The 22246-nt window shown below is 43.6% G+C and overlaps 1 protein-coding gene across 1 annotated transcript in view; it reads left to right on the forward strand.

Moving 5' to 3' along the window:
* Positions 1-22246, forward strand: part of LOC109914088 (exocyst complex component 6B-like) — a 167973-nt gene that overhangs the window by 34415 nt on the left and 111312 nt on the right. Inside the window, exons 2-5 of the mRNA XM_048601070.1 lie at positions 6461-6626; positions 8451-8498; positions 9512-9602; positions 18041-18086. Of these exons, the coding sequence (XP_048457027.1) occupies positions 6461-6626; positions 8451-8498; positions 9512-9602; positions 18041-18086 (351 nt within the window). The remainder of the gene's footprint in view (positions 1-6460; positions 6627-8450; positions 8499-9511; positions 9603-18040; positions 18087-22246) is intronic.

A 22246-nucleotide genomic window follows, 5' to 3' on the forward strand; every position in this document is an offset into this window, starting at 1 on the left:
TTCCCACTACCTTTGAATCTACTTTTCTGGAGCCTGGTTTTGAATCCCGCCATGGCAGATGGTGCACTTTGAATTCAGTAAAAATCTGGAATTAAAAGTCTTATAAGAACATGAAACCATTGTTGATGGTTGGGAAAAGTCCATCTGGTTCACGAAGATCCTTTAGGGAAGAAACTGCCATGCTTACCTGGTGTGGTCTACATGTGACTCCAGACCCGCATGAACTACCCTCTGGGCAATTAGGGATGGGAAGTGAATGCTGGCCTAGCCAATGATGCCCATATTCTCTGAATGAATTAAAAAAAGACAGTGTTGCTGTCTTTTGGGCTAAATTGGGCAAGACCAGCAGGCTTCCTTCTTGACCGGATATATGTAGACTGGCATCATGAGAACATGACCACGATTGTTGCTTCAAAGCAGAAACATTGGTTCAGACATGTTCTCCAGGGAAGGGAGCCTGCTTGTCTCTGTCTGATCTGGCTGACACAGGGCTAGTTCACATGGCCAGGTCCCATGAAGATTCTGTTCACCACTGTGGAAGTACAGCTAATCATGAGGGCTGAATACATTTGGGGCAAGAATTATTCCTGAGCACCAGCCAGTGGCCTTCTCATAAATGGAAAGAGGGCCACACAATTGGATTTAACTGTGACTTCACAGTTGACTCCTGAAGGTCAAGAACAGCCACTGGGAGTGAGTTTACGAGTGCTGATTGCATATCAGAAGCTACTGATGATTTAGCGTTATAAGTTGGGTGCATGAGAATTGAAAACAAAACAGGGATTCAACTCATTCTGCAATGACCCAAAGCCACTTTACCACCAAACGTGCTGCTTAATCTGTTAGTATTTTTACAGTATCGTATGAGACAAAGACACATCAAAGCGAGTTTTAATAGCCGACAGATGTGCTATCACAACTGGCGCTGATGATTTATGGAATCTTGACATAGCCATTAAATTTTATTGTTTAAAGCAGACTTTTGATACATTCAGTGTTTTGCGCCTCCAGGTCACAAGTAGATGATTAACCCTTTGCTGCAAGTCACTGTTTCACTGAGAAAATCTGGGTCATTTGTGGCTAGCCCTTCCAATGTCGTGCTGACTGCTGGAGTCGCCAACTTTCTGATGAGATGTTAAATAGTGGCCCCATCCCCCCCTCAGGTGAACCTAATTGATCCTACATCACTATTTTGAAGAAGAGTAATTTCTCCTCGGTGTCTTGGCTACAGTTTAATCCTTGCAGCAATGTAACTAAACGCGACAGATTATCTTGTCAATAGCTCACTGCTGTTGATGGGATGATCTTGTGCATTACACTATTGATGACACTTCAAAAAACACTCACTGGCTGTGAGACGCTAGGGGATGCCAAGAATTTGTGAAAGTTGATGTACCAGTGTGAGTTCTTTTTATTTCACAGATTTAGAGAACTATTCAAACAACACAAGGTCCTCAGAGCTGACTATATCACTGACACATGTACAGAAAAAATAACAAACAACTTGTAGACATATCTCTCAAGACAAATTAATAAATGTGAGTTTTTTTCCCGTTGTCTCCTGACCATGGAGAGCAGAAAACCCAGGGTCCATTCCCATCCTGTACTACAGGAGAATAGGAACAACAGTAGGCCATTTGGTCCTTTCAGTGTGCTCCACCAACGAAAAAAGACATGGCTGATGTGACTGTTTCCTAAGCTTCACTTTCCTGTCTGCCCCTTGTAATCCTTGTCTTCCTTGTCTATCAAAAATCCATCTTGATTTGATTTGATTTGATTTATTTTAGTCACATGTACCTAAGTACAATGTAAAGCTTTATTTTGCGAGCAGTACAGGTAGTTCATAGGCGAACAAGGGCACACAGATCAAAGGTGCTTAGACAGAGCGAGGCATACAGGTTACAACTACACAGGAGGTACACAAAGCAAGATCAACCTTATTTGAAGTTAGTGTGTCCCTTCAGTGGTCTAATAATGACTGGGAAGAAGCTGTTGTTGAACCTGTTGATGCGCATGTTCAAACTTCTGTCTCTTCTGCCTAATGGAAAAGGTTGGAAGAGAGTATTACTGGGGTCGGAGGGATCTTTGATGATGTTGGCAGTCTTTCCACAGCTATGAGAAGTGTAAATGGAGTCCATGGATGGGAGGTTGACTTTTGTGATAGTCTGGCCTGTGCACACAACCTTCTGTAGTTTCTTACGGTCCTGGGCAGAGCAGTTGCCATACCAGGCTGCTGTGCACTCGGAAACTGTGCTTTCTATGGTGCATCTGTAAAAGTTGGTGAGGGTCCTTATGGACATGCTGAGTTTCCCAAGCTGCCTGACAAATAAGATGCGTTGTTAAGCCTTCCTGACCATTGCAACAGTCAGTTATCGTCACTCTTGGGAATGTGATGCTCTCCACCCTCTCCATCTCAGCTCTGTTGTTGAAGATGGGGGAGTGTCCTCCTCCTTTCTTCCTGAAGTTAATGATCTGTTCTTTTGTTTTGCTGATATTGAGAGAGGGGTTGTTATTGTTGTACCATGACACCAAGCCCTCTATCTCCTTTCTGTATTCTGACTTATCATTGTTTGATATCGGTCCCACGATGGTGTCGTCAGCAAACTTGTAGATAGCATTTGTTTGGAATTTGGCTACACAGTCGTGCATGTATAGGGAGTACAGTAGGGGCCTGAGAACGTATCTTTTGGGGGCTCCAGTGTTGAGGTTATTGTGAAGGAGGTACAGTTGTCTGTCTTCACTGATTGCGGTCTGTGGGTCAGGAAGCTGAGGATCTAGTTGCAGAGGATGGAACTGAGACCTAAGTCTTGGAGTTGAGATTAGTTTGGAAGGGATAATAGTGTTGAAGGCAGAACTGGAGTCGATGAGTAGAAGCCTGACGTATGTGTTCTTGTTATCCAGATGTTCCGGGGATGAGTATAGGGCTAGGGAAATGGATATGGACCTGTTATGTCAATAGGCAAATTGCAAGGGACCAAGGCAGGAGGGAGGGTCGAGTTGATGTAGGTTATGACCATCCTCTGGAAGCACTTCATGATTGTGGAGGTCAGAGCCATGGGTGGTAGTTATTAAGGGACGTTGCATGTGCTTTCATGGGTACGGGGATGATAGTGGTCTTCTTGAACAGGTGAGGACTTTGGCTTGTAGGAAGGAGAGGTTGAAGGTGTCAGCAAATACCTCCACCAGCTGGTCTGTGCAGTGTCTGAGTGCTTGGCCGGTGACACCATCTGGACCCGTTGTTTTCCTTGGGTTGACTCTGAGGAGGACCGATCTGATGGCTGCAGTGGTTATGGAGGGAACAGGTGCATCGGGGGTTGTCAGGCCAGATGACGCAGTGCCGCGGGCATTCTGCTTGGACCGAGCATAGAAAGCATTGAGCGCATCAGGGAGGGCTGTGTTTTTGTCCACTATCATTCTCTGCTTTATTTAGTATCCTGTTACATTGTGTAGGACTTGCCACAGGCGGTGGTCATCTGTAGGGTTTGTTTGGGCCTCTAACATGGTCTGGTACTGTCTCTTGGCATCTCTGATGTGTTTGCGGAGGTCATCTCGCTTTGTGTTGAATTAGCTTAAAGTCTAAATCTTCACTGCTTTATGGGGAAGAGAATTCACAAATTTTTCAGACTTCTGAGAGATAATATTTCTCTTCAAATCTGTCTTAAGGGGGGACTTCTTATTCTAAAATTGTCGTTCAGTCTTAAAGTCCCTCACAAAAAGAAACATCCTCCTGGTGTCCACCCTGCCAAATCCCCTCATGATCTTTGTATATTTCAGTGAAATCATCTCCAACTCTTTTAAATGGAGTTTAACTCTAACCCCTATTAAGTCTTTCCTCTAAGATGAGCTGTTCATCCCAGGAATGAGTCACAAACCTTCTCTGAACTGCTTGGAAAGGAATTATGTCTTTATTTCAGTAAGGAGCCTAAAATTGTACACAGCACTCCAGCTGTTGTATTACCAATGCCCTGTACAACTGCAGTAAAACTTCCAAACTTTTATATTTCCATTCCCGTGCAATCATTGAAAGCCTCGAATTTGTCTTTCCTACCCCTGTTTGTTGTACCAAAATGCAATACTCTGCATTTATCCAGATTGAATTCCTCCTACCATTTTTCAGCCCGTTGACCCATTTTAATCATGATACCTTTGTAAAGAAATCTTCTTCCTGTCTACTATGCCACCAATTTTAGTGTCATCCGCAAACTTACTGACCATGCCTTCTACCTTCTCATCCAAATCATTTATATAAATCACAAATAAAAGGCGATCCAGAACCAGTCCTTGTAGAACAGCACTGGTGACAGGTCCCCAGTCCGAAAAACAAACATCCACCACCACTCTGTGTTCTGCCATTCAGCCAATTATGTATCCATTTGGCAAGTGCACCCTTAATGCCATGTGACCTAACTCTACTAATTAGTCTACAATGCAGAACCTTATTGAAGGCTTTACCAAAGTCCAAGTAAACAACGTCTACTGCTCTGCCCGCATCAATCTTTTTGGTAACTTCCTCAAAAACCTCAAGTTTGTGAGATATGATTTTCCTCGCACAAAACCATGCTGACAAAACCTAATCAATTTTTGCCTCTCTAAATGTCCGTAAATCCTAATTTTTAAAATCACCTCTAATAATTTAGCCACAAATGAAGTCAGACTCACAAGTCTATAGTTGTGTCACATATAGTCAGAGTGGTTAAATAGGTGTTTGGCACACTTACCTTCATTACTCAGTCCTTTGAGTATAGGAGTTGGGAAGTCATGTTGAGGCTGTACAGGACATTGGTGAGGCCTCTTCTGGAATACTGTGTCCAGTTCTGGTCGTCCACTTATAGGAAGGATGTTATTAAGCTGGAGAGGGTTCAGAAGAGATTTACCAGGATGTTGCCAGGTATGGAAGATCTGAGTTATAAAGAAAGGCTGGATAGGCTGAGACTATTTTCACTGGAGCATAGGAGGCTGAGGGGCAACCTTATAGAAGTTTACAAAATAATGAGGGGTATAGATAGAGTTAATGGTAGTTGTCTTTACCCTAGGATGGGAATTTCAAGACGATGTGGCACATTTTTAAGGTGAGAGGAGAGAGATTTAAAAAAGACATGAGCAAATTTTTTTACACAGAGGGTGGAATGAACTTCCTGTGGAAGTAGTGGATGTGGGTACAATTACAATGTTTAAAAGACATTTAAAAAGTACATGAATAGGAAAGGTTTGGAGTGATATGGGCCAGGAGCAGGCAGGTGGGACTAGTTTAGCTTGGGATTATGTTTGGCATGGGCTGGTTGTACCCTTCCTAATCACTTACTGTACCTGCATACAAACATTTTATGTTTAATTTACCAGTGAGACCTAGTTCTAGTTATCCTGTAAGAGGAACCATCTCCTTACATCTACCACGTCAACACTGCTCAGGACCCTGTATGTTGCAATCATGTCATCTCAAGCTCAGCCTGTCCAACCTTTCTTTATAAGAGAACCCAGTCATTACAGGTATTATTCTAGTAAACCTTGTCTGAATTGTTTCCAATGAGTTTGCATCCTTCCTTAAATGAGGATACCCATACTGTACACAGTACTCTAAATGTGGTCTCATCAGTATCCTGTATAATCAAAGAATAACCTCTCTACTTGTCCCTTGCAAAAACAATAACATTCTGTCAGCTTTCCAAAATGCATGATGTACCTAAATATAAGCTTACGATCCCAGCTCACAGTATAACTGGACATGTCTAATCCCAGAATGAAATCTGGTTTAAAAGATCACATTTGTTTCTTCTAATTAATGTGATGGTCAGTTACTAAAACATGGTTACTCGAAACTGCAGTGTTTCTTTAACAATAGAACTGAAGTTTAATACACAAAACGAGAAACAAAAGCAAGATAGCTAAACATAGAACACAGTTTGAAAGATTTCAAGACAAAACAAAACCAAACAATAAAGGTTCATTCTGCTTTATAACACTATATGTTACAAAGACTCGGATATGGAGAAATTCATCCTATATATCAAATATTTAAGTTTGACATAACTGACTCTCCCCTGTTCTTTCCTGTGAACTGCTAAATCTTCTTTGATGAATAGTCACAAAACTGAGAGCTGAGACTTTCTCAGATTTTAATAACCTATAGGTTTCTCATCAAGCATTCCTGGTCTAGAAGTTCCACAAACTAAACTTTCATTTATATACCATCTTTTATATAAAGAAATTCCTGTGGGTGATTTCCCCAAAGTTTAACACTAAGACATGTGAGAAGGCATTAGGATAAATGGTCAAAGAAGTATATAGAAGTGTCTTAAAAGAAGAAAGATTAAGGCATTTCAGGAAGGCATTCCAATGGATAACACTAATGCAGTGCTAATGCTATGGTGAAGTAGTTAAAATTAGAAAAGTGAAAGAGGCTAGGATCAGATGAGTGAAAATGTTGTAAGCTTTAAAGTGCAGCTGAATTGTCCCATTTCAGGTCGGTGTACGATGGAGAGGAACACTGGCGGTTCATGGAGAAGCTGGAGGCCCGGATTAGGAACCATGACCGGGAGATTGAGAAAATGTGCAACTTCCATTTCCAGGGATTTGTAGACTCTATCACAGAGCTGCTGAAAGTGCGGGGAGAAGCACAGAAGCTGAAGGTATGTTGCACTTTCCCCTTCTTGTCTTGTTGTGGTACTGCCACATTGTGAAACAAGGAGGTTCACTCGACTCATACCTGTGATGAAGGACTTATCTTGATGAGGAATGGTTGAACAGGTTGGGCTGAATCCCATTGCAGTTGAGAAGAATGATGCAGAGTCATAGAGTCATAGAGCTGTACAACTTGGAAACAGACCCTTTGGTCCAAATTGTCCATGTTGACCAGATATTCCAAATTAATCTAGTCCCATTTGCCAGCATTTGGACCAATCCCTCTAAGCCCTTCCTATTCATATACTCATCTAGATGCCTTTTAAATGTTGTAATTGTACCAGCCTCCACCATTTCCTCTGGCAGTTCATTCCTTACACGCACTACTGTCTGTGTGAAAATGTTATCCGTTAGGTCCCTTTTAAATCTTACCCCTCTCACCTTAAACCTATGCCCTCTAATTTTGGACTCCCTCAACTGGGGAAAAGACCTTGTCCATTCACCCTATCAATTTTATAAACCTTTATATGGTCACCCCTCAGCCTCCAATGCTCCAGGGAAAATAGCCCCAGCCTACTCAGCCTGTCCCTATAGCTCAAACCTTCCAAACCTGGCAACATCCTTGTAAATCTTTCTTATTTATTTGAAACACAAAATCTTGAGGAAACTTGATGCCGGATCCTGGGAGTGACTTCTTGGGAATGACTAGAGCTCAGAGAGACAGTTTAAGACAGAGATGAGGAGAATTTTTTTTTCTTGAGAGTCATTCATCTGTAGAATTCTCTTTAGCAGAGAGCAGTGGAGGCTGGGTCAGTGCATATTTTTAAGACAGCTTTGGATAGATTCTTGATTGAAAAGGGAGCCCAAGGTTATATGGGGTAGTCAGGAAAGTAGAGTTAAGGCTACAGTCAGATCACTAAGACTTTATCATATGATATGTCTGTCTGTATGAAACTGATTACATGGGAGGCATCCATGTCAAATCCATATTAATTCAGTAAAAGAATGAACTGACTATGAGCCTCATCCTCTTCACTCTCATCGTTGTCACACTGTGGTGAGACTGTAGACCTAGCTGCCACAGTGAAACCCACAAGAGGGTGAAAAGAGAATAGTGATATTTTGGCAAGGTCGGAAGGACAAGTGGAATGAAAGGAGGCTTGTGTGAAGTACAAACACCAGCAAGAGCCAAATCAGAGAGCAGAATACTGCAGATGCTGAAAGTCTGAAATAAGTACAGAAAATGCTGTGAAGGTTGAGCCGGTTGGGCAGTATTTGTGAAGAGAGAAACAGAGTTAATGGTTTAGGTCGATGACCTTTCATCAAAACGGAAAGAAGTCTGAGATGGATTAAGCTGTGAGCTGCATTTTAATGTGACAAGGACAAAAGGATGATCTGTGATAGTGCAGACAAATTGTATTAAATAGTCTGTTTCTGTTTTACAAGGTGATATTCTTGTCAGCAGAAATAATTGATTATTGATAACGAGCTGTTAATAATGCGATGATTTGGTCAATTAGTGTGAGGTTTAGTGACAGAGGTTTTGATCTCCATTCATTCCAGTCAATGACTGAAGATATTTTGTGTCCTACTTGCTTTCCTCAAGATGTATCTTTCACCTGAACTTGGGCTGATTCCTAATTTGGCATCCTGGTATCTCTTTTTTAAAATGTCTCAACTCTCCTTGGATGATCTTAATAAACCATTGGGTTGTACTGACAATGTATTCATTCCAGTAACCCTCATTGTTTTAGCATTAAATGCTTTAAATGTACTACTTTTTTTTTTCAAACAATGTTTTAAAATGAGATGTTTCATTTTCTACATTTCAGATTCAGGTGACAGACACCAACAACAAGCTGCAGGAATCAGGGAGAGAGGTGATTTCTTTTCCATCATCTTTATTTCTCTTTCCCCTTTGCTGTTTGCTTCATCACAGCAGTGACTGTACTTCCAAATTGCCTCTGAAACACTGTAGTGCCCTAAAATTGTTCATAAATGCATACTTTTTAATGCGTAAATCTTTTTTTTTCCTACTGCCAATGTTCTTAAATCTCACTAACCACTACCTTGTGCTGACCTATCAGTTTATCTTTGTTGCCACATCTCAATGGAAATGTACTCCAATTGCATTCTGGGTCAAAGCCTTCCAGGTAACTATGAGTTAATCAGAAAGTCAGGGTGGCACGTTGGCTCAGTGGGTAGCACTGCTGCCTCACAGTACCAGGGACCTGGGTTTGATTACACTCTCAGGCGACTGTCTGTGTGGAGTTTGCATATTCTCCATGTATCTGCGGGGGTTTTCTCCGGGTGCTCTGGTTTGCTCCCACAGACCAAAGATGTGCAGGTTGGTGGATTGGCCATGCTAAATTGCCCATAGTGTCCAAGGATGTGCAGGCTAGGTGGATTAGTCATGGGAAATACAGGGATAGTGTCTGGGTAGGATGCTCTTTGGAAGGTCGGTGTGGACTTGATGGGCTGCATGGCTTGCTTCCACACTGTAGGGATTCTATGAGTACACCTAGGCCAGGGATGATATATTGTGATTTCTGTTGATTTTAGCTGGACCCAATCAGGCAGTGGTACTTTTTGGGCATTTGTGAATTCTGGATAGAAAAACCATCTGTTTGTGCCATGGCACTTCATAAAATGTGCATAAAACCAGGACAAGAAATCTTAGGCTGAGAAGCTGCCTCTGTTCGCTTGTTGGAAGGCTGTTGTGCATGTGGGTGGTGGCCACTTGGATGACACAAAGAAAATTGTGTCAGTGAGGTGGGATGGTAAGAATCACTGAGACTAAAAATAAATGGACTGCTTGGTTAATGAAGACTGACAGACTGATTCATGAAAATGTAGTCACCAAATTGTTCCTTTTCAACATGTGCCTCTGCAGCTACTCACTGAAATGGAGGAACTGAAGAAGTGTCGTTCACAGCAAAGGAACATAGCAGCCACAGTGGACCAACTGACACTCTGTCTACCAGGTACAAAACAGTTATAGTAAGGCAAGGTTCCTGCAGGAGATACCAGTTTTAATGGTAATTGTTACAGCATCTTGAGTCAGTAGAATGGTTTTGAATGGACAAAATGCAACAACAAAAAATTAAAGTGGAGGGGTATGACAGAGATTGTATGAAGATAGAAATGTAGAGCAACAGGGAAGACCATTACCGTCCATATGAACGGTTTCCATCTGGGGAGCACCATATCCCGAAGAGAGCACACAAATCCATCAAATCTTTATCCATGTACTTATTAAACTGGCTTTTGATTCAGCTGCTTCTGCTTCCCTCAGACAGTCCAGTCCAGGAAGGAATTGACATCTTCAGCCACAGTATTTTAATCTTACTTGGTGTGGGAGTTTGGCAAATGCCATACTTCAGAAAGTTGTCAAAAAAGTACCAGGAGGGAGAAGATGAGATTTTTTGTCTGCAAATCAAGCTGCAGCCTAAGTGAAGTTCCATAGAGGAAGCTGAATCTTTATCAACTTTCAAGCGAGAATTAAAACTATATTTATAATGGAAAAAAAACTGTTGGGCTATGCAGCAAGAAGAGGAAACGGGGACTAATTGGATGGCTCTTTCAGAGGCCCAGCAACACCTTGCATTTCATAGCGCCTTTAACATAGAGGATCTCAGGCATATTATGATAAAATATTCATACTGAGTCTCGGAAGGGTCACTGGACCCGAAATGTTAACTCCAATTTTCTTGTCACAGATGCTGCCAGACCTGCTGAGCTTTTCCAGCAACTTCTGTTTTTGCCCACGTCTGGTTAGTTCAGATGGATATAAAAGACACACATGACAATGTTGGAAATAGAACAAGGTGTCCTGGCCAAAGTTCTTCCCTGAATCACAGCACCAAAAACTGGAAATTGCATCATTGCAGTTTGTGGGATCTTCATGTGCGTAAATTGGCTACTGTATTTACCGATTCTGTAACAGTGTCTGTGCTTTGAAGAAATTTACACTGTCAAGCAGTTTGGCATGTTTCTTATTGGTATTATAACACAATGTGTAAATGCAATTAGTTCTTTCTGATTGATATTCTACTATTGGCTTTGCCCCATTTGAATTCCAAGAACTCCATGCCAATTATGCTTCATCCCAAATGTTGAACGAGAAATGCAGGTAGCGAATTGCAAAACATGCTCACCATTGATACACATTGTAAAACCGTGATTTAAATAGATTTAACAGCACTGACTATTGAAGTTTCACCCACTCCAAGTGCTCATACTTCAAAACAAGTTTACCACATGGTGCTGAAAGATATGTGTTGCCGAAACATTTGGTCATGCACTCACCACATATGCAAGAATGCAAATTTTCAAATGATCGCAACAATTTCCATGACTGGAAAAAAGACTGCTGTTTGGTTAACAACCTTTAATGCACACATGGTTAGTGGCCTGGTCACAATCCATTTATAATGGTGAAATTAAACGTTCATCATAGACCTTATTTGATCAAGTTGGTCGGGAGAAACTTTCCCCTGGTAGAAAGGCCGTAGATTCAAATCTCTTGGAACAAAGGTAGAAAGTGGATGACTTTTCTTTTAAAACAAAGCAGTATACTTCTTAAGAGATAGTAGGAACTGCAGATGCTGGAGAATCTGAGATAACAAGGTGTAGAGCTGGATGAACACAGCAGGCCAAGCAGCATCAGAGGAGCAGGAAAGCTGACATTTCGGACCTAGACCCTTCTTCAGAAATGGGGGAGTAGAAGGGGATTCTGAAATAAATAGGGAGAGAGGGGGAGGTGGATAGAAGATGGATAGAGGAGAAGATAGGTGGAGAGGAGACAGACGGGTGAAAGAGGTGGGGATGGAGCCAGTAAAGGTGAGTGTAGGTGGGGAGTTAGGGAGGGGATCGGTCAGTCCAGGGAGGACGGACAGGTCAAGGAGGCAGGATGAAGCTAGAATACTGCTCACGCTTGGACGTTGAATAGTTTTTCCGCCGCCTCCGCCTCCATGCTTACTTCTTTAACCATGAGCCTAACCCTCCCCCTACTGACCCCTTCTCCCACCTCCAACACACCCCCTCCTCCTGGACTCCACCCCAAGGCCTCCTACCCTCCCTCGACCTCTGCATCTCCAACTGCCGTCAAGACATCAATCGCCTCAACCTCTCCACCCCCCTCCCGCACGGAACGTGCAGCCCTCCACTCCAATCCCAACCTCACCACAAAATCCGCGGACAGGGGAGGCGCAGTTGTAGTATGGCGCACTGACCTCCACATCGCCGAGGCCAGGCGCCAACTCTCTGACACCACTTCCTACCGGCCCCTTGATCATGACCCCACCCCCGACCATCAAACCATCATCTCCCAAACCATCCACAACCTCATCACCTCAGGTGACCTCTCACCCACAGCCTCCAACCTCATCGCTCCCCAATCCCGCACTGCCTGCTTCTATATCCTTCCCAAAATCCACAAACCTGACTGCCCTCGTCGACCCATTGTCTCCGCCTGCTCCTGCCCCGCCAAACTTATCTCCACCTATCTGGACTCCATTTTCTTCCCCTTGGTGTCCAGGAACTCCCTACCTACATTCGTGACACCACCCACGCCCTCCACCTCCTCCAAAACTTCCAATTCCTTGGTCCCCAACACCTCATCTTTACCATGGACGTCCAGTCCCTATACACCTGCATTCCCCATGCAGGTGGCCTAAAGGCCTTCCGCTTCCTCCTGTCCCGCAGGCCCGACCATTCCCCCTCCACTGACACCCTCATCCGCTTAGCCGAACTCGTCCTCACTCTCAACAACTTCTCTTTCAATTCCTCCCACTTTCTACAGACAAAGGGGGTGGCCATGGGTACCCGCATGGGCCCAAGCTATGCCTGCCTCTTTGTAGGTTACGTGGAACAATCCCTCTTCTGTACCTACACTGGCCCTAAACCCCACCTCTTCCTCCGTTACATTGATGACTGTATCGGTGCCGCCTCGTGCTCGCACGAGGAGCTCGAACAGTTTATCCACTTCACCAACACCTTCCACCCCAACCTTAAGTTCACCTGGACAATCTCTGATACCTCTCTCTCCTTCCTGGACCTCTCTGTTTCCATCTCTGGCAACCACCTGGAAACCGATATCCATTTCAAGCCCACCGACTCCCACAGCTACCTAGGATACACCTCCTCCCACCCACCTTCCTGCAAAAATGCCATCCCCTGTTCCCAATTCCTTCGCCTCCGCCGCATCCGCTCCCAGGATGAGGCATTCCACTCCCGAACATCTCAGATGTCCTCGTTGTTCAAGGACCACAACTCCACTCCCCCTCCCCCCCCACCCCAGTGGTCGAGAACGCCCTTGACCGCGTCTCCTGTATTTCCCACAACTCTTCCCTCACACCCCCTCCCCGCAATAACAACCAAAACAGAATTCCCCTCATCCTCACGTACCACCCCACCAACTTCCGGATCCAACGCATCAACCTCCAACACTTCCGCCATCTGCAATCCGACCCCACCACCAAAGACATTTTTCCCTCCCCACCCTTATCTGCTTTCCGGAAGGACTACTGTCTCCGGGACTCCCTTGTCCGGTCCACACTCCCCTCCAACCCCACCACACCCGGCACTTTTCCCTGCAACCGCAGGTAGTGCTACACCTGTCCCTTCACCTCCCCCCTCACCCCCATCCTAGGCCCCAAGAAGACTTTCCACATCAAGCAGATGTTCACCTGCACATCTGCTAATGTGGTATACTGTATCCGCTGTTCCCATTGTGGCCTCCTCTACATCGGGGAAACCAAGTGGAGGCTTGGGGACCACTTTGCAGAACACCTATGCTTGGTTTGCACTAAACAACTGCACCTCCCAGTCGCGAACCATTTCAACTCCCCCTCCCATTCCTCAGACGACATGTCCATCCTGGGCCTCCTGCAGTGCCACAACGATGCCACCCGAAGGTTGCAGGAACAGCAACTCATATTCCGCTTGGGAACCCTGCAGCCCAATGGTATCAATGTGGATTTCACAAGCTTCAAAATCTCCCCTCCCCCCACCGCATCCCAAAACCAGTCCAGCTCGTCCCCGCCTCCCTAACCTGTCCTTCCTCCCACCTATCCCCTCCTCCCACTTCAAGCCCCACCCCCATCTCCAACCTACTAACCTCATCCCACCCCCTTAACCTGTCCGTCCTCCCTGGACTGACCTACCCCCTCCCCACCTACACTCACCTTTACTGGCTCCAGCCTCGCCTCTTTGACCTGTCTGTCTCCTCTCCACCTATCTTCTCCTCTATCCATCTTCTATCTGCCTCCCCCTCTCTCCCTATTTATTTCAGAACCCCCTTCCCCTTCCCTATTTCTGAAGAAGGGTCTAGGCCTGAAATGTCAGCTTTCCTGCTCCTCTGATGCTGCTTGGCCTGCTGTGTTCATCCAGCTCTACACCTTGTTATCTCTAATATACTTCTTAAAACTTCTTTGACCTGAACTCATTTTGGTTGCACATGCTGGATTTGAGTACATCTTCACCCTTGCTTATCTTTTTCAAACCGTATTCTCATTTCTCCTTCAAAATCCCTCTCTTCCATCAACATAACCCATTCCACTTTTCTGTTCTTGGGTGCTGTGCCCTCCCCATTTACCCCAAGCAACCCTTGAGAATTCCTTGATTTACCTTTTCCCTTGCCGCCTGATAACACATGATTCTCTTCGATTCACTTACAGCCTCCCTCTGTCTCACAGCATCCTGTGAAAGGCTCAACCATGTACTCAGCACTGGTTTGTTATAAGCAGCAACCTCTATTGTCCTATCCCACTCCTTTGTTAACCTTTCTGCACATTGCACCGTTTGGTGAATAATCTTACCATTCTTCTTCCTTATCAACTTGCTGTTTCCACTTTAACCCTGTGGACTCTGCTTTTACCACCCCTCCATAAATCTCCCTCCAGAAAGACCGTTCACTTGTGAACAAAGCCCTTGCCTTCCATGAACTTATTATGGGTGATTGCATTGGCTTCATGGCCTAAATGGAAAGATTGCTAAGGGCTGATTAAGTCACCCTGTCTGGCTATGTCTTCCACAACTTGTCCCTTCAAATTTAACTTTGAGTATTGATGATAAAGAAATTGGTTGAACTTCTAGACTTGCACTCATTAATTTGCAAGAATACCTACTTAAGGCAAGTTTAGTTGTTCTTTCTAGGCCAATTGCAATGACCCAGCTGCAGCTGTGATTTGAGATCCGCACGTTCGGCACAGATTAATGTGGGCTATTACAACTCGGCCAGAAAGAATCTTTACAATAGAGTCAAGGTGATGGGGTACTGGAAGGACCAATACATTAAAATAACCAGTCGGATTGGGCTGAAAGAAAATGTCAAGGTATAATTTATTAATGAGTGTCTACAGGAGCATTGACGCATCTCCAGCTTTGATGTCAGTATAATTTCCTGAATGATTGCAAGTGATTTGTGATGAAATTAGCAGAACCATTTATTGAAGGGTATGAGGAGATGAGTGGATGAGAAGACATCTGAATGCATTGTTTTGTGAAGAAAATTGCCATAGTTTTTTGTTTTCAAGCTACTTATGAATATGTTGATTTATAGCAGTGTGAATTTAATGAGCTTCATCCATCTTGGACTACCTACCTGTCATTTGCTGTGAAAAATATAGCAATGAAAATGTAGTTAGTGAAGTAGAATTCTTCCACTCATAAAGAAGCATCCCAGGGAACCTCTCACTGCTTTGCAGAGCAGTTACTATTGTACTGTCTGCATAACGGTGGTCATTCAAGTCCAGAGAAGTTCTGTGAGCAGTGGATATTGGATGGAGCTGGGATCTTGGTCAAACCGTCTTTGCTTTTCTAGGAGTTGCATCACACCTTATCCAGAGACCAGAGCACTTCCAGCTAGGTCAAAAAGGCACAGTTACTGGAAGGCCGAAACAAATTTCTATTTGAAAGCCTTTGTTTGGCTCATTATAATTATGTTTGGAATCACTTCAGTGGTGATTGGAAGTCTTGATAATTGCTATGTTTTTTTTTTAGTGTTCAAATAAATCCTGATAATTACTTAGTTGTAAGTGTGAGCATCTTTGTTCTGTGATACAGAACTAGTTTCAGATTGTGTTTATGAGGTCCCTGTAACCTTTTCCTTTGGGAATATAGTTACAGAGATAACCTACCTGCTAAATGCCACTGTTGCCAAATTAATCTTCCTTGGGCAGGCCGTAAACTTTATTTTCTTAGAATTGAGTTGGTTATGAAATGGGATGTTGGGAATGAGAAGTTAAGACTGAGCTGTCAATTGATTACAGATTTGGTAATTGATTCTCAACCTGCACCATAATCTTGACAACTGGTAAATGAACCTGACTCCTCATTACAGCTGAGAGAGACAGATCTTCATGAGGAGATTTCACCTGGACCATCTCTAATACCTCTCTCTCCTTCCGGGACCCCCCTGTCTCCATCTCGGGCAACCACCCAGAAACCGATATCCATTTCAAGCCCATCGACTCCCACAGCTACCTAGAATACACCTCCTCCCACCCACCTTCCTGCAAAAATGCCATCCCCTATTCCCAATTCCTTCGCCTCCGCCGCATCTGCTCCCAGGATGAGGCATTCCACTCCCGTACATCTCAGTTGTCCTCGTTTTTCAAGGACCGCAACTTCCCCCCCTCAGTGGTCGAGAACGCCCTCAACCGTGTCTCCCACATTTCCCGCAACTCATCCCTCACACCCTGTCTCCGCAATAAGAACCAAAAAAGAATACCCCTCGTCCTCACGTACCACCCCACCAACCTCCGGATCCAACCCATCATCCTCCGACACTTCTGCCATCTGCAATCCGACCCCACCACCAAAGACATCTTTCCCTCCCCACCCTTATCTGCTTTCCGGAGGGACAACTCTCTCCGTGACTCCCTTGTCCGCTCCACACTCCCCTCCAGCTCCACCACACCCGGCACTTTTCCCTGCAACCGCAGGAAGTGCTACACCTGCCCCCATACCTCCTCCCTCACCCCCATCCCAGGCCCCAAGAAGACTTTCCACATCAAGCAGATGTTCACCTGCACATCTGCCAATGTGGTATACTGCATCCGCTGTACCCGTTGTGGCCTCCTCTACATCGGGGAAACCAAGCGGAGGCTCGGGGACCGCTTTGCAGAACACCTACGCTCGGTTCGCAATAAACAACTGCACCTCCCAGTCGCGAACCATTTCAACTCCCCCTCCCATTGCTCAGGCGACATGTCCATCCTGGGCCTCCTGCAGTGCCACAACGATGTCACCCGAAGGTTGCAGGAACAGCAACTCATATTCCTCTTGGGAACCCTGCAGCCCAATGGTATCAATGTGGATTTCACGAGTTTCATAATGTCCCCTCCCCCAACCGCATCCCAAAACCAGTCCAGCTCCTCCCCGCCTCCCTAACCTGTTCTTCCTCCCACCTATACCCTCCTCCCACCTCGAGCTGCACCCCCATCTCCTACCTACTAACCTCATCCCGCCCCCTTGACCTGTCCTTCCTCCCTGGACTGACCTATCCCCTCCCTAACTCCCCACCTACACTCACCTTTCATGGCTCCATCCCCGCCTCTTCGACCTGTCTGTTTCCTCTCCACCTATCCTCTCCTCTATCCATCTTCTATCTGCCTCCCCCTCTCTCCCTATTTATTTCAGAACCCCCTTCCCCTCCCCCATTTCTGATGAAGGGTCTAGGCCCGAAACGTCAGCCTTTCTGCTCCTATGATGCTGCTTGGCCTGCTATGTTCATCCAGCTCTGCACCTTGTTGTCTCGATCTTCATTGGGAGCTTGGACTTTTTCCATTTTACTTGAGTTCTCTCCATGAGCCAAGGCTGTCTCCTGTAGGGTAATTGTAATGAAATAAACAACAGAGGAAACCTCTCACTGCAATACATGAGTAGCTGGTGGTTTTAGCAAAGTTGATGGACACACTTGGCGTGAAGGCGCAAGTTAGAGTTTCTGCATAACATGGTTACAGATTTCATGCCCTGCATTTGTTTAAGATCAGACAATTTCAGGTTGGGGATAACAAAATCTGAGTAAATTAGGTCTGGGCAATAAATGCTGGCCTAGCCAGCAAAGCCCATATTCTAGGAATGAACAGAAAAAAGAATCTTGGAAGCCCTTGAGTATGGTGATTGACATCTGTTTGTTTTGACATCCACTGACTGGAGGAATAAAACGTAAGTGTAATAAAAGTCATATATATTTGTTATTTCTGCATATCTGTTCTGATGCGTGCAAGATGAAAACCTCTGACAGTATGTCTTTTCTTTCATCTGTACGATATTTAGTGTTAGAGTGAAATAAAAGTGTAAGTATTGAAACAGTTAATGAAAGGAGTATTGAAAGAAAGTGGGATCTCATAATAACCAAAATAATTGCATGGCAAACTACTTATTTCAATGTCTGACCTGTATCTTTTTCTTTCAGTACTGGAGATGTACAGTAAATTACGGGAGCAACTGAAGACTAAAAGGTAAATTGCAACCTTGACTTAGATTGTCTGGTGACTGTAAACACTGGTTATCAGAGATGTCCAATTCACCTTCAGCTCTACCTATGTTATGCACTTACAGGTTTACTCGCACAGCAATGTGTTTGTGGAGTTCTAATTACAATTAAATGAGGGTGAAGTAGAAGCAGAGAGTGCATCCAAGAGGATAAAAATAGAAAATTTTCCGCGAGGATTTGTGGTAGGATATGAAGGTTTGCAGGAAATCTAACCTCTGAGTCAAGTGGGATTCACGACTTCAGAGATGTGAAGCATGTTGGGTAATGTAGGGCAGGCTGATCAAATGGTTTTGAATTATTTCGTCCAGGAATTTATTTTTGCTGATCTTTGAAGTTCAAAAGAGTATAAAAATAGAACATGCCTCATCCGTGCAAGATTCATCATTGTGTGACTAGCTGGTGTTGCAGTGGTTCAAAGTCAATTAATTAAATAATAAATTATAGTGACTTGCAAACACAAAAATGCTGTAGCTAAAGCTGGGTGATTGCAATCAGCAGGCAAAAGTGGAAATTTTTGTTTTATTACTCTCAGGATATGCGAGTTGCTGACAGGTCCAGTAGTTGCCTATCCCCATTTACCCTTCAGACAGGGTTGATGGACTGTCATCTTTAACCATTCTGTGTGTTGAAGATATTTCACAATACTGTTAGCATTCTGTGTGTTTATTCCTGTCAAGGTGAAGGAAGAATGATGTGTGACTATTTTCCAAAGTTTTGAGTTGAAGGTGTTTCTATGCATTTTCTGTTCTCAACTTTCCAGGTGGTGGAGCTCCCAGGTTGGGAATGTGGTACTAAAGACATCTTGGTGAAGTGCTGCAGACACTTCATATTGCAGTCATTGAAGTTTTCTTCCTTATCCACTAACTTCAGTTTTATTTGAATTGATTGGTGCCACACTCAGTTTCATATTACCTTGATATTAAGGGTGACTTGGTTGGATCCTTGCACCTGCCCCCATTTGTTGGTGAAGACAATCTTCACCAGTTTCATGTCATAGTTTGAATATTTGGTTTGCAGACGATTGTTTCTTCTGGTTTTATCCTTTCTCTTTGTAATTGTAAGTTGCCACTTAAACCTACTTCACTTTATAGCTTGGTGACAAATTTTGTTCACCAATGCTCCTAGAGAGGTTGGTTTTGCTATGCTAATTGCACTGTAAAATGCACTTTGTTGTTTTATTAATGTCCCATAGTCTTCTGAAAGTACAGAGTCACCACCTCTTTCCCTCTTTAGAACACTTGATTCATTTCATGGCTGTTCAGCTTTAAGCTAATTTTTGACATCAGTGTGGTGGGTTTGTAGTGAAATTTGCAGTTGATTAGCTGGAAATTCTGCGCACAATACATTTTCCAAAACCCAAGTGCTTTTCATTATCCAACATCTGGAAAAATGATTTTCTGTGTATTGGAATCTGATGGATGTTGCATCGTAGAGACCTATGCAAGGAGCTAAATATTGCTCTGGGGCCTCTGAATGCATTTCTTTGTTTCAGCAGCAATAACTAGATGAAGTGCCAAGGTCCATTGTGCTGGACATGACCAATGTCAAAATATAGCACAATGAGAGATAAATTAAATAGGGATATAATGTACTGGGACATTCTTACTTCAGACCAGAGGAGACAAAACATGATGGAGGTGTTCAAAATTATGAAGGGTTTTGATAGCGTAAATAAGGGAATAATGTTTTCAGTGGTGGGAGAGTTCGGAACCGAGGAGACAAATTTATTATACAGGGGTAGTCAGTACAAAAGCCAGAAGAGAGATGAAGAGATTTCTCTTACACAAAAAGTGTTGCTGATCTGGAGTCAGTGTCTGAAAAGGTGGTAGAAGCAGTTTCAACCATAACTTTAGGGAACATCTTTAACATAATAAAATGCCTAAAGTGCTTCTTAGAGGGTTATGGGACAATAAAATTTAAGACTGAACTTTATAGATCAAAAACCTGCTCCAAAGCTAGGATTTTAAAGAGCTCTTTAATTTTCTTGAATGGGGGAATTTGTAAGGTTGTCTGGAATGAGCAGGCAAGTGGGGACTAATTGGGTAAAGTACAATGTGTCCAATGCTTTCCTTATACATTCTATGATCCTGTGTGTTGTAGACTAGAGGAGGGAGATGTTTGAGTTCTGTGTTTAAGAACTTCTCTGCAAGAATGAGTTAGAATGGAATTCTTTATTGCAGAACACTGGTTGCGATGGTGGGGGGAAGGTGATGGCCTAGTGGTGTTATTGCTGGACTGTTAATCCAAAGACTCAGATAATGTTCCAGGTACCTGGGTTCGAATCCTGCCATGGCAGATGGTGGAATTTGAATTCAATAAAAATGTGTGGAATTAAGGATCTGATGATGACCATGAATCCATTGTCGATTGTTGGAAAAACCCATCTGCTTGGCTTGTGTCCTTTAGAGAAGGAAACTGCCATCCTTACCTGGTCTGGCCTACTTGTGACTCCAGACCCACAGCAATGGGGTTGACTGTGAACTGCCCTCTGGGCAATAAATGCTGCCCAGCCAGTGACTCCCTCATCCCATTAATGAATAAAGGAAATAAAAACACTATTCAACCACATTGCTGTGGGTCTGGAGTCAAATGTAGGCCAGACCATGAGTCACATGTAGGCCAGTCCAGGTAAGGATGGCAATTTCCTTCCCTCAAGGACATTAGTGAACCAGGTGGGGTTTTCCGACAGTCGGTAATGGATTCACGGTCATCATTTGATTCTTAATTCCAGATGTTTATTGAATTCAAATTCCACCATCTGCCAAGGTGGGATTTGAATCCAGGTCCCCAGAATGTTATCCGGGTCTCTGGATTAATAGCCCAGTGATAATATCACTAGGCCATTTCCTCTTTGATGATTCTATGTGTGAGAAAAGGTCCAGTCTAGTAGAGCCCCTGAATTAAGGAAAAGCATATCAGAGGAGGAGCCACCAACTACAGCAAAAAAGAAATGAATTATACCTATTCAATGAAATGTGTGGTTTTGCTAATGAAGAACTCCATTGCCAATGAAGAGTATGGTTTTCACGCAGTGTATGGTGCGCATATGGAATGAGCTGCCAGACGAGGTGATGGAGGCTGGTACAATTGCAACATTTAAAAGGCATTTGGATGGGTATATGAGTAGAAAGGGTTTAGAAGGATATGGGCCAAATGCTGGCAAATGGGATTGGATAATATAGGATATCTGGTCAGCATGGTTGAGTTAGACTGAATGGTCTATTTCTGTGCTATACATTTCTATGACTCCCAAACAGTGGGGAGAGAAATATAATTTCTAATTCTTTCCATTTTTGCTGTAGAAACCCGGTTACTGGATAATGGTTAATCATGTAGCATTAACTACAGATTGTAGGTGAGATTCAGAGAAATCATAAGGCCACTCTGCAATTTGTGGTTTCTGTGATTATAGCAGCCTGCTGTCTCTGTGTAATGCAAGTTGTGTGTTTTACACATATTAAAATATGATTTATTTTAGAGTTTGAATTTTGAAAAAGTAGCATAGGGGTTTTGGTCTGTGGTATGAGTGGGTTTATTGATGAACTTGTCAGTATTTCTAGAACCACAAGGTTAGTTTTACATAAGTATGAGAGAAGGAGCCCCTGAGGTGATAGTTGGCATTTGTTTGTATTTTGAGAGTTTTTGGAGTCGACAGTGTAAACAAATATTAGCTTGCTTTCAGTTTAGAAGGAGCAAGATTTTATTTTTGCTTGAGGCAAAAAGCCATAGTTTGGAAACAGTTGTGTTCAGTTCACAGAGTTCCTGGTGGAAATTAGGTGTATGAAACAGTTCTGCTAAAGAACGTGGTAGTTCAGAACGATTAGGAAATAGGCTACCTCATTGTAAGGGTCTGTATTGAGCTTTCCAGATCAGAAGTGTTTGGTTAGAACCCTGAAGGGGTTATTTGAAACTGAGAAAGATTAATTCAGTGACGAGGTTATCAAATTCCTTGAGGTACTCCAGGAAGAGGTCATCGAACTCTCAAGACCAGGAATTGAAAGGAACAGTTAATAACTGTAGAAACAATAGAGATGTGATAAGGAAGGGAATGTGCTCTGGTATTTGAGTATTGTAATGTGATGATGTTGGGGTAAATGCGGTTGTATTTTACCATGTATTTCAAAA

This window comes from Rhincodon typus, chromosome 1, assembly GCF_021869965.1.
Source record: "Rhincodon typus isolate 14 chromosome 1, sRhiTyp1.1, whole genome shotgun sequence".
In the NCBI taxonomy this organism is placed as follows: domain Eukaryota; kingdom Metazoa; phylum Chordata; class Chondrichthyes; order Orectolobiformes; family Rhincodontidae; genus Rhincodon; species Rhincodon typus.